The 12907-nt window shown below is 44.2% G+C and overlaps 2 protein-coding genes across 2 annotated transcripts; both read left to right on the forward strand.

The window, feature by feature from the left end:
- Positions 1 to 892: 892 nt before the first annotated feature.
- Positions 893 to 3948, forward strand: LOC130403891 (gamma-aminobutyric acid receptor-associated protein-like 2). The gene is made up of 4 exons (XM_056608417.1): positions 893 to 1114; positions 1911 to 1966; positions 2079 to 2251; positions 2928 to 3948. The coding sequence occupies exons 1-4, from the start codon at positions 1081 to 1083 to the stop codon at positions 3016 to 3018; spliced, it is 354 nt and encodes a 117-aa protein (XP_056464392.1). The 5' UTR covers positions 893 to 1080; the 3' UTR covers positions 3019 to 3948.
- A 3620-nt stretch (positions 3949 to 7568) lies between these two features.
- On the forward strand, positions 7569 to 12837 carry kiaa0895l. The gene is made up of 7 exons (XM_056608693.1): positions 7569 to 7745; positions 8212 to 9004; positions 9291 to 9434; positions 9866 to 9998; positions 10837 to 11142; positions 11588 to 11685; positions 12646 to 12837. Exons 2-7 carry the CDS (start codon positions 8270 to 8272, stop codon positions 12805 to 12807), a joined length of 1578 nt encoding a protein of 525 aa, XP_056464668.1. The 5' UTR covers positions 7569 to 7745; positions 8212 to 8269; the 3' UTR covers positions 12808 to 12837.
- Positions 12838 to 12907: the final 70 nt, after the last annotated feature.

Raw genomic sequence — 12907 nt, forward strand, 5'->3', positions numbered from 1 at the left:
TAATAATTCGAATAATATAAAGAATTAGTAATGACTGTAATGTATAAATAGATCAGAATCACTTATTGTACTGTACACAGGAGTAAAATTATTAGGCTTGGTTCCTCAACATTCACATATAGCAGCAACAGTACAAGATAAAAAAAATAAAGATAAGAAACCATATGAAAAAAATATATAAATATGAAAATATAAAATAAGTATAAAAATAAATAAGTAAGTAGCAGCATCAATAATAATAAAAAGTAATGAGGTGTAATAAAGTGTTAAGAGTAGGGTGTTCAAGTGGTAGTGATAGCAGCCACAGGTAGGGTTATTGTGCAATAGATAAATGCTGTACAAATACAATAGATGGTTAAATACTAGTCTGTTGTTGTGGTGTGCGTGTGGAAGGTTGGGGGGTAGTGTGTTTTTTCAGGAGTCTGACTGCTTGGGGGGAAAAACTGTTGTCATCCTCTGGGTTTTGGCCCTATAGGCTTTACCGCCTCCCTGACGGCAGTAGCTCAAACTGTTTCTGGTTGGGATGGCTGGGGTCAGATGCAGCATAAACTGAGTGTGTGAAATGTAAACAGACATTTTTACAGATGCTGACTGTTATAAAGTGGCATCGTGGTGAATTAAGTAGGCTAGCTCAGGAGTTCAAAAGTCTAATGGCCTGTGGGATGAAGTTATGGCAAATATTTAAGTGTATTGTTCATGAAATTATATTTGTTTGGTCAACCCGAAAATATGGATCCATCGAAGCACATTTCACAATATAGTTGGTTAATTTATTTAAAACAATTATAGAAAAGTCGGACTACTTTTAGTGGAAGTCGGACCGACCGTACCATCCATGCTCAATTTCTTCACCCGAGGGAGTCACCCCTGTAAACGGTTTGGTATAGTCCAGTCGTGACGTAACCGGTTCGGCAGTGCTTGGTAGGTCAAGGGAGGCTTGTTGTTTTGCTTTATTGTTGACGATTAGTTTACCATCTTGTATTAAGGCTTGTTTACATTGAATTAAAGCACCAATTTTATACGAATTGACCACGTAACATATTGTTCTCCTACTGCATCGAGAGCCCGGAAACGTCAAACATGAAATGGATGTTCAAAGAGGATCATTCCTTGGGTAAGGGAGGGTTATTTGATCATAATAAAAACACACATCTACCAAAGCCGTTTGTAGGATCGTTTATTTTATTCAATATCTGATCCATCCGAATCTATAACCCGAGAACACAACTCCCTAGATTCCCATATTTCTACCCTTCTGTTTTTTGACTTGATGGAAGCATTAGAGTCAAAACAAAGCAAATGTCGGTCGTGTCATCCGCTGTGATGATATACAACGATTTCTTCTTATCCCGTTATGTCGACTAACGTGTGTGCATTGTCAAGACGACGTGTTCATGTGATTAGTAGGCCTACCTACTCGACCTCGTTTTAGGGAAGGACAGCAACACAAAGGAACGATAACAACAAGCTCTTAAGCCTCTGCTCTGCAAGCCTACTGTTGCCATGTATTTACAGCCGGTCCTATGTACCCAACACTTTTCCGGACATTGTGCACATGTTTCACTCTTGGAGGATCAATATGAACAATATCCACCGTGAACAGAACGAGTGACTTTTGATCGGTCTTGAGAGGGCCCGTTATATTCAAAGTAGGCAAACAGAATGACAGCCTTTTGGCATAAAAAACGGCATGTTCTCTTAGTATAATTAAGGATATTCATGAGAAAATATAATGATTTCCCTTTGGGATCTAATATTGTATTTATTTAGGAAAACAACTGTCTTACCACGAGAGCACTTTTTTATACAGCTGAGCTCAGTCGGCGTCAAGTGACATATGACACTGGCATAGGGTGCTTGTGAGGTCATTGCTTTAATTAATTGGACATTCATTTTCTCTTTACCATCAGAACATCGGTGCATAGAGTCAACCAAAATCCGCAACAAGTACCCTGATAGGGTTCCAGTGAGTGACACCAGCTTACCTCATCACTTCATGGATTGGACATTGTCATAACTGCATGGAAATAAATTGAATCAATGTAGAATCAATGTATTCTGTTGTTGTTGTATGTTAGGTCATTGTGGAGAAGGTGTCAGGTTCACAAATCGTGGAGATTGACAAGAGGAAGTACCTGGTCCCCTCTGACATAACAGTGGCCCAGTTCATGTGGATCATCAGAAAACGCATTCAGATGCCCTCTGAGAAGGCCATCTACCTGTTTGTGGACAAGACAGTGCCTCAGTCCAGGTCAGAGTCCTCCTCAGTAGATGCTTGACAAAGTGTTCTCGCTCGTATCACAATGCATCCTCGGCAAAAACAAAGACACATTTCCCGTCATGTTTTTTAGTTCCTTTTTTTAAAGGAGAAATATTTCAATGTACAATCAGCCTGTACTTTACCATGTTTGTGCTGATACATTGGTAATGGAATTTACTTGGTTTTTACACTTTATGAGGACTATTATTGCCTCCCCTATTCAGACATGTATTCTGTTTAGGCTGCAGTAGCTTTTTTTGTGTCCTAATATAATGTGTTCCTTGCCCTTTATGGAGGGCAAAAGCCCTTTGAGACTGTAACCGGGATTAAGGGCTGGCTATATACAAAACATTTACTTGAATGTACCTGCTAGTAGTGTTTAACTAACAGTGTATTAGTATTCTCATTCGGGAATACTATGGTGAATGTTGCAAAGATCTATAATCATTTCTGGAGGGGGAAGTTATTTACGTATGTAGCGCAACTAATTGTGCTCAGGATTTCATAAATGTAAGGTAGAATGATCTACAATAAAGCACAAGTTTATAAAATAAATAATTATAATAATTTCTATTATTAATAGTTATATTATTACAATGATATATTAGCTTAATTTGGACGGTGACTGTCTGTGTGTGACTCCTGAATGATTTCCCTCTCGTTGCAGCATCACGATGGGACAGCTGTATGAGAAGGAGAAGGATGAGGACGGCTTCTTATACGTGGCTTACAGCGGAGAGAACACCTTCGGTTATTGAAACCCACAACCGTGATCAAACCCCCCCTCGACCGCCACCGCCACCACCACCACCACCACCACCTCCACCTCTACCACCACCCCCACCACCGACACCTTGGAAAAACTGCTGGAATTTCCCAGAGAAATTGAATGGCTTGAAGGCATCAGGGACGTTGACTGCGGGCTCACTTGGAATGGATTATCGTCAGTGAGGAGGGCTCTTGTGTGCTTGCTTTGGCCCATGCTGCGTTTTGCGATGATTGATTCACTTATGAGTCGTGATTTCAATTGTGTCACAGTGTGGTTTGAAGTTCTTGTAGGCGTTAGGTGTGTGTTGGTTAGTTTTCTGTTGTTTTTTCGGATAGGGGGACCAGCCGTCCCCATTTTCCTGGGCCATCTGTTTTTGGAGGCCTGTAACTGAAAAAAAATAAAAATAAAAATATATATTAATGATTTTTGCAGAGGTTCTAGCTTGCTGATGAATATTAATTTCATGACAGTTGGTAATTAGTCTTGTGTCTATCTAATGGCGTTTGACATGAGCTAGCTAAGTGGGGTCTATAGACTTTATACCATAAGCAGGCATGACCGATCATAAAGAATAGGCTTTCTACAATATAGAACGATTCCCTATAATTAACCTATGTTGGCTTGTATGGGTTTAAAACGCATCATAGTAATAGATAGTATTAGTACATTTACCATGATCAGAATAGACTAAATGTAAATATGTCTGCTTCTTCCATTTCCCGAAACATTAACATCAGATATTTTGTTGATATATGGATCGCCAAACTACAAATGTCCCCGTTTTTTTATTTCAGAAATCGGATCACGTTATGTTTGGATGGCTTTTGTTTGGCTTTCATCTTTTAAGATTATATTTAAATGGTACTATTTGAAGGTAAGGTAGCTGGATGACCTAACCAATAAAAAAGTATGCCGTAAATATATCAGTTTTTCTTTATTTCACAAAACACTTACTCACAAGCGCCTATAGAGGGTGGTATTGGTGAACAAACTTTAAAGGAGACAATAGCAGTGTTGAGATTGATGTGTATGTCTCTTCAGACACGAGTGGGGAAAGAATGTTTATGTGTAGGGGTGAGGTAATCATTAAAAGGATAGGATGAGATATGATAGTCTCACAGACCATGGCATCACAGAACGGAAAAGGGACAGTGTTCAAAGTGCTCTCTCAACTAGAACCATTTTCCATAAGCAATTATGAACTAAGGACCCGGTTAGATTGTGGGCTCAATGTGGCAATTATTAAATATACCAAATCAAAAAAACATCCGATAAAATTGTTTCATCTCTGTGAAATAGGGCAAGCCCATTACTATAAACCCCGAAAGGGTTAAGAAATAGACAGAACCCAAGGCCCTGTTTGGTGTGTAATGAAGTGTAATTGATATGTTTGACTTGAGCTATTAGATAATAATACACGATTTACTACTGTATTAATCAATTATTAATATTAAATAAGAGAAACATAAATTGTGCACAGACACATATCTTAATTTTCTCTTCAAAGATGGGTGGTTTAACAAAATGACGAAGGCAAGCAGCCAATTGCGTACACTACAGAGTCATTTGTATTAGGCCCGTTGATAACGCATCTTGTTCTGAAGAAAATGACGGGAGCCTCCCCAGACCTATGTGCAATATACGATTGAGCTTGGTCTGGCCATAGCCAGGCTAGAGAATTATATCAAGTGAAATCAGATTGAGGGCAGAGGAGGGCCATGGGAAGTTTGGATTTTGGGGTTTTTCAAATAGTTTAATAACATAGATAAATTGATGAATAACGATGTGAATGCAATCTTAGCCTATTAATAAATTGCTATATTATTGTATTCCAAAAAACTAAAGACTGTTGTGACTTCTCTTTGATCACCCCTTGCAAAAAAGCAAAATGGTTCAGTACACAACAAGAAGAACCGTCAGAGGGCATTTTCTGCAGAGTATACTTCTGTATTATGTTAAAACTGGAATGTAAATTATGGATAGAATAGCTACTATTTATAATTTTGGCATATTTGTGCAAATCTTTTTATTTTTGCCTCTTTTATCTTTACAGGAAAATGACTATTGAGTCATGTTTTGTTTGTTTACCTTTTATTGATGTAATTTTTTGGCAAGTAGGCCTAATTGTAAGGTTTTTTTAAGGTTCCTTAAAGGTCCCACAGCATGCTACTTTATGGATGCTTTTAAATAGGTGTTAGTGGGCCCCTGATACATTATTAGTTCAAGAAATTCAGTCTTGGTGCAGAATTACGGCCGCTATACTAGCCAGTCCCCCAATGTGCTTTCCACAAACGTGTCTGTAGATTTAAATGCTATGGAGTGGCGAAGTCACGCCCCTTCCGGTAGAGCTCATGGGACCTATGAGATCGAAAAATATGAATGGGTGTCAATGGAGAGAAAATAATTATTTTCTGGTCCCAGTCTTTATATGCCCTGGATTACATATGTTGTTTGTGGATTTAAATTATAATACTTCATCCAAATAAAACTAAAAATGTTCGTGAAGAAGTTTGATAATTTTAGGTTTTTATGTGAGGCCGCTTTGTGAACTAGCTCTTCGCTGCTCTCGACGCATATGATATACGTCACCACACCCGCACTTGGAACTCGGCACAGAGATGGCGATCTCTCTGCTCCACTTCACCACTTTTTTTCAAGGCGATAAAAGCATAGAAAGAGGTGAAAACCACTATAAGTCGGGGCATGTGGAGAGTTTTAGTTATGTGCCATCTCTATGTGCCATCTCTGCCGAGTTCCAAGTGCGGGTGTGGTGATGTAAATCATATGCGTCGAGAGCAGCGAAGAGCTGTAGTTCACAAAGCGGCCTCACATAAAACCTAAAATCCTAAAATAATTTAAATCCACAAACAACATATGTGTAATCCAGGGCATATAAAGACTGGGACCAGAAAATAATTATTTTCTCTCCATTGACACCCATTCATATTTTTCGATCTCATAGGTCCCATGAGCAGGACCTATGAGAGGTCCCATGATCTCTATAATTACGGTGTGCCTGTGAGATTTTGGGTAGCCTCAATGCAGTGAAAATGAAGGGCGAAGAGACAGGACACTTGGGATTCAAGTGACGTGGAGGCTCACCTGGAAATGTAAACACCACTTAGGTTACTGTGTAGCCTATAGCCTTTTCAGTGCTCTCAAAACTAACGTGATCGTGTATTAACATCAAAAACCGCACGTTAATATATGCTAGCTTGCAATAATAATTCCCTTAAGGCTGCAACATGGTTAATTGAAAAACTTAAATGAAGATCTGAGTAAAAAATAATGAGCCGTCGTCTATTTTAAGGCAGAATAAAAACTCACAAATCTGTGACTATTTTAGAAATTAATCTTATTTTGGCCTAGGCCTAAAAAATCAACACGTGAACTGCTGTGTTTGTTAATGATAGCAAAGAATGTAACTGATTGGCTACATTTAGATCATATTAATTCGATAACATTTAATAGGCCTACATAAAAGGTTTCAAATATTTTCAGAGGTGAAGCTTAAAACAAAGCGCAGGCTTCATTACAAAAACTGCCCGGTGTCTAACACGTTCCTCAAATAAATAAGCAGAAGCCTATAAATTACATGTGGCAGGCTATACAGCCAAGCCAGTACGGTTGTGGCTTGGCACACCCTGCCAAGGGTAAAACCGATGGGTTATTCCGGAGCCGTTTTTCTTGGTTCATTGGAGTAGGCGGGGCTATGCACGGAGAGTTGACCTCTTTAGGATAATTTGCAAACAAACACGATTAACTATTTACAAGTGCAAAAAAGCCCAAAAAAATAATCTGATGACCACATGTTTTTTATACCGACAAATGCCTCGTAAGGAAACGTTTTTTACAGATAGCAGGGTTTGTTCTAAATCTAACAGATGCTAAAACACGTTGACATGTTGATACATATTCTCATGTGTGCTACTATCTATTTTTTAGTAGCCCTTAAATATGCATCAGGTTGTTATTTGAAGTTCTATGAAACAGGAATTTCTGTATCGTCTATTTTATCTCTGTTTGATTTCTTAAACGTATGGCTGAAGCAAACTGTCATTCTTCTCTGCTCTTGGGCCCTGCTGACCGTGTTGTAGGCTTAAGATCTAATGGTCAATGCATGAACAAACCGACACACAGTACAGACATGCCACACTGTTGAAATGTATATGGTTCTTTATCAGAAGTGTTTTTACATTGTTTAATTATCAAATACAATTTTTGATATAAAATGGACGCAAGAAAATTGCAGCAGTAGGCTACTGCGTCTATTTTTAGGATTTACGTTACTTCCATTGAATTATTGTGAACGGTTGAATGCATAGACATCTTATAGATGTCTATGGTTGAATGGGCCTATCATGTCTCCTAGACAAGGACAATCAGTACTTTTTCTCCTATCTTTCTAGCCAATCAAATATGTTGTTAGTTATAGAAATGATTTTTGAACTACCCGCCATTGCCTCGGCGCTACGTCAGTACGCTGTGCAAGTGAAGCACGGCGGGACGGTCCCCGCCCCACACACGTCATTTCTTCCAACGCGATCCTCGCTTCCTCACCGGTCCAGGTCCCCAGGCCCAAATCCGCTATCAACACACATAAGACACTATTACACCGGGGATCCTTTACCTCTGACTATGGAATACAATTCGCAGTGAATGAAAGAAAAAATTGACTTAACAGTTGTGTGCTTAAGCCCCAGAATACGCTACAAGGTAAAAACAAATCGGTTTATTCTATTCTTGTTTTCACAAGCTCAGTGGGATTTAAGAATAAAAGCAGTTGGTTCCGAGCCGAACCCACTTTCCATATGGTGGACGGTTTATGCTACAACTGTTTTCCTTTGAATTACTGCTCCGGTGTCTGCACGTTTGCATGTCGTAAGTGTAAATACAGTGGGTTGTTTTGATTTTAAGGTTGTCGGCTTAAAAACAATGTTGGTTATGCTGGACCTGTAAACGCCAACATTTTAGATTGGAAAATGTTTACAAATGAGGTTAAAATTCCTTACAAGGACCTAATCCGATATGGCACTGATTAAGAGTCTTTCTTTAAGCTAATCTTGTTTAAAGAGTTACGGTAAGTGTAAAGATCACCCTGACTGCAACAAACCATGAAGACAAATGAACAAAAAGAATGCACAAAAAAAAAAGATATTCCTCCACGTTGTGTTTCTTGTAGCGTTGGGGCTGTACCTCGGGCTGCCGGTCTTGCTGTCTTAAACCCTGGCGAGGGCTGTATGGATCAGGCTTCAGGGGATAATGTCGGCAGACGCCAGAGCACCGTGGACCTGTCGGGATCAGGGCAGAGAACGGATCAACCTAAAGTCACCGGCAGATCGCACGCCAAGGGCGCCAACAAGAGTAGCCTCACCAGGAACGAGGCAGCATCCACCAATGGACTCCTGGCACCTAATGAAGCCTTGGATGATCCCCAGCTCCGAACGGCAGAGAAGAAGCCCAGCAGGGGCCGGTCCAGCCCCAGACCCCTGCTCCGACGGCCCCTCAGCCTGGACATGACGGCGCCGCCGCCCCAGCGCATTCGAGGGTCCCTGGAGACGGCGACGGCTGACCGACGGGCCGTCCAGCCCCCCTGGCGCAGCGGGCCGGTCCCGCCGGCGCCCCCCACGCGGAGCCTCACCAGCCCCAGCCTGAACCCTGGCGGGTGGATGCGGCGCAGCGAGAGCTCCTGCTCCGTCAACAAATCCCTGGGACTCCGGGCTAGCACGGGACGCATGCGGCCCGCCACCTCCCTGCCACACATCCCCAAGGGGCCCCTGAGTGGCGGGGGCCCGCTGGCCTCGGGGCCCAGGCCCTGCCTGCTGGTGGCCCTCCGGCCCCTCAACCTGGAGCAGGAGAGGCAGGCCTTCTTCCAGGCGGACTATAAGTACGAGCCTCAGTTTGAGTACTCCCAGCCCGAGCCAAGCAGCGTGCTGGAGAAATACAAGGAAGGGTCCGGACTCTTTCTGCAGCAGGTAGGGAGCCATCTCCCCTCCTATTTTGAGGAATTTGTGGAAAGACACTGTGACACCTGAAACCTGGTCTCTCTCTCTCTCTCTCTCTCTCTCTCTCTCTCTCTCTCTCTCTCTCTCTCTCTCTCTCTCTCTCTCTCTCTCTCTCTCTCTCTCTCTCTCTCTCTCTCTCTCTCTCTCTCTCTCTCTCTCTCTCTCTCTCTCTCTCTCTCTCTCTCTCTCCCCTCCCTTTCCCTCTCTCCCCTCCCTTTCCCCCTCTCCCCTCCCTCTCCCCCTCTCTCTCTCTCAGGCAGTCGGAATCATGGAATGTGTTCTCCGGAAGTTCGAGTCCTATGAGAACTTTGAGGAGGTGACGGGTGGCAGCGTCCTACCCAAGAGTCGAGTGTGGGCGGCCGTGCGCAAATATCTGCAGAAGGAGCACTGCGTAGGAGAGGTGAGCCCTGTGTGGGAAGTTTGGGAATCAGACAGGTATAAAATAGTCATTACTACAGCTTCCATTCATTATCACTCTTCCGTACCATTATCACGAATGGTGTTATCATCCATAGTGATATATATAATAATACATAATGATCATCTACTTATCTATCTACTTATAATACATTTATGAATTGGGTATAATCCAAGGAAACAAAGCCTGAATAATTCCATCCATCTATGGAAGGATGTCCTATTAATTGTTACACGATAATACACGTATAACAACAGTTTATTTCTAAAGTGCTTTCCCATGAGGCTCCAAGACCCTCCGTATCCCAATAAAGTGTTAAAGACATGTTTGAAATGACGCCACAAACACCAGGAAGAATCCATTGCAGAGAGCTCCACCCGGAGATGTATGACGGTGAAGGATGTGCTCCCCAGGTGGTGGTGTGCCTGTCTGAGGAGCTCCTCTCTCAGGCCGTGATGATGGTGGAGAGATGTCGACCCACGCTGACCATCAACCTGGGAGGCGCGCGACAGCACTGGCTGGAGGGCATGCTGAGGCACGAGATAGGTGCGCTTCCATTGGATGGGCGAACCCCAGGAGCTCATCGGGTCAAGCGCGTAGCCTATAGGTCCAGTCCTGATCGCAGCGACCTGGGTCCGACTCCCACCCGTGGTCCTTGGCTGCATGTCCTCCCCTCTATCTCCCATACCTTCCTCTCTATCTCCCTCTATAACAAAGCATAAAAAGGCAAAAATAAATCTTTATAAAATAAATAAACCTCAGGGGCTTCGACCTGGCCCTGGAAACGACATGAGTCGGCCGAGAGTTCACGGCAAACAGGCTGTATTTATATTTTGTATTTTGTCCTATTTTAAGGTTCATCTTTTATTTAGCGTCAAAAATGCCTAAATCAAATAGAAAACTGAGGCAGATTGTGATCATGGAATGTGAAAAGCACTCTGATTGGCTTAGGATCAAGCCAATGAGGCACAGTGAATCAGCAGCGTTCGCAGAACAGAGTGAGATAGATACATTTTGCCCAAATATGACTAAAGGCTAATTTATGGTTCCACCTCTACGCAACGCAATGACCACGCAGACGCTTTGACGCAGTCTTGAACCTGTTTTGGTTCTGCATCGGGTTTTAGTGAGCGGACCAATCACAGCCCCTTGCTGCTGCATCACCTCGACGCAAGGTTCACAATTTTGGGAGGCGCACGTCAGGCCCTTGCGTTTGACGCAAGGAGGGTCCGCACGGACGTAACGGGTCCGTAAACCCCCTTGCGTTGCGTCGACATTGAACCAGTCTTTAGGCCGTCCTGCTATGAGGCTACCGATTCGTGCCTGAACTAATCTCTGAGTTTATTCCTCTCGTCATGTCGCACGCTCCGTTCTCCTGTCAAAGGCACCCACTACCTGCGCGGGGTGAACAACAACCTGCAGCCGTGGAGCACGGCGGTGGGCAGGAAGCAGTTCGGCCTGAAGCCGGCCAACCCCACGGAGGAGGGCCTGGCCAGCCTGCACAGCGTGCTGCTGAGGAAGCAGCCCTACCTGTGGCGCGCGGCCCTGCTCTACTACACCGTGTACCACGCCGCCTCCATGAGCTTCAGCCAGCTCTTCGGCCACATCGCCCGCTTCGTCCAGGACCCGGCCGTGCGCTGGGAGTACTGCCTGCGTGCCAAGAGGGGACAGATGGACACGTCGCAGCCAGGTGACACACACGCACGCACGCACGCACGCACGCACAAACAGGTCTGGAATAATGACCGGCGTTCTATACATTATCCGGCCTATTATACGCTACTTGCCAAAATGAAAGAATAACTTCACACAGTGTGTCTTTTTAGAATTTATTTGTTACCATTCTTGGTGTTGATCCGCAGCCAAATAGTTTTCCAAAGACGTTGACGTCGATTAGCAACCAAATACATTTGGGTTGATAAGTTACCGTGATACGAAAGACGTGAATCAGAGGCAAAAAATCCACTTTACTTGACAGAGGTCAATAATGCTTAGCAACGGTCAATTAGGCAAAAGTAATTGACGTTGGGAAGCCCATTCAAGTGAAGGGAGCATTCTACAGCATTAAGAAGAGCCGTGTATTAACCATAAATATTGAGTTAATAACTGACTTATGCATCATGGCCATTCGTTAGGGTGTTTCAGCAAAGACCAGGTCTACCTGGACGGGATCCTCAGGATTCTTCGACACCGCCGGACCATCGACTTCAAAATGTTAACCTCCTTAGGCAAGGTGAGTCTCGTGTCAACCGATCATAAAGTGTACGCCTTGTTCACACTACATGCGTCCGTCGACGGATCTCATTGACTTTGCATGGGACACTCGCGAAATGGATTGTGGGTCCATCCGTTCTGTCGGCTCCATGGCCTGAGTCAAAAAGTTGTAACTTTTCAGGCAGCGCCGAATCCTTCGGCCAATCAGACTGCGTTATGCAAATATATGCAAGGACACTGTCCAATGAAATTGCCATTGTAATACAACCCGGAAAAACACATGGATACGTCAAAGATCCCCCATCCGTCGACGGACGCATGTAGTGTGAACAAGGCGTTACGCTTCGTGCCCACTACACCGTCAGTCAACGGACGTGGGAAGGCGTGGCTGACTGATGGGGGAGTAGTCTTTGCAGAGGCATCCGTCAGCCAATCAAATCGCTTCGCCAGGTTCTTCCCGCTTCTTCCGATGCAAGATGACCCGCTTTCCACAATCGTCAGAGCCCGAGTCGCGTCACAGAGCTTAAATTTGCATACGCGATCTGATTGGATGACGGATCCGTCAATGCCTAAAAAGTTTAAAAAATGTCAACTTTTTGACGGAGCCGAAGGCTCCAACGGAACGGACGGATCCACAATGCATTGCGCGTCCGTCCCCATTCAAAGTCAATGGGGATCAGTCAACGGACGGAGGTAGTGGGCACGAGGCGTCAGGGTAGCGCAGGAGGTAGGGCGGGTTGGCTGAGTGTCGAGGTGTCCCTGAGCAAGACACCTCACCCTAACTGCTCCCGACGAGCTGGCTGTCCCTTTGCATGGTTGACTCCGCCGTCGATGTGTGAATGTGTGTATGAATGTCAGGCAGTATTGTAAAGCGCTTTGAATAAAAGCACTATATAAATGCAGTCCATCTACCATGTCATGACGATGACGATGGTGATGATGATGATGATGATGATGATGATGATGATGGCCGCACCAGGTGTCCTTCGAGGACGTGGACAGGCTGCGACCCTTGGCCGTGCTTCGTAGGACCAGGATCCCACACTTCATGCAGGACCCGGAACGATACCTGCAGCACCTGGACAACATCGTGGCCGCGAACGAGCTGGACGACGAGGAGCTGCAACAGCTCCTACCCTGAACGCCCTGCTACACACACAGACACCTTCACTCTTCCCCTGCCTGCAGCACACACACACACACACACACACACACACACACACACACACACACACACTCAC

Source organism: Gadus chalcogrammus, chromosome 14 (assembly GCF_026213295.1).
Source record: "Gadus chalcogrammus isolate NIFS_2021 chromosome 14, NIFS_Gcha_1.0, whole genome shotgun sequence".
Taxonomy (NCBI): Eukaryota; Metazoa; Chordata; class Actinopteri; order Gadiformes; family Gadidae; genus Gadus; species Gadus chalcogrammus.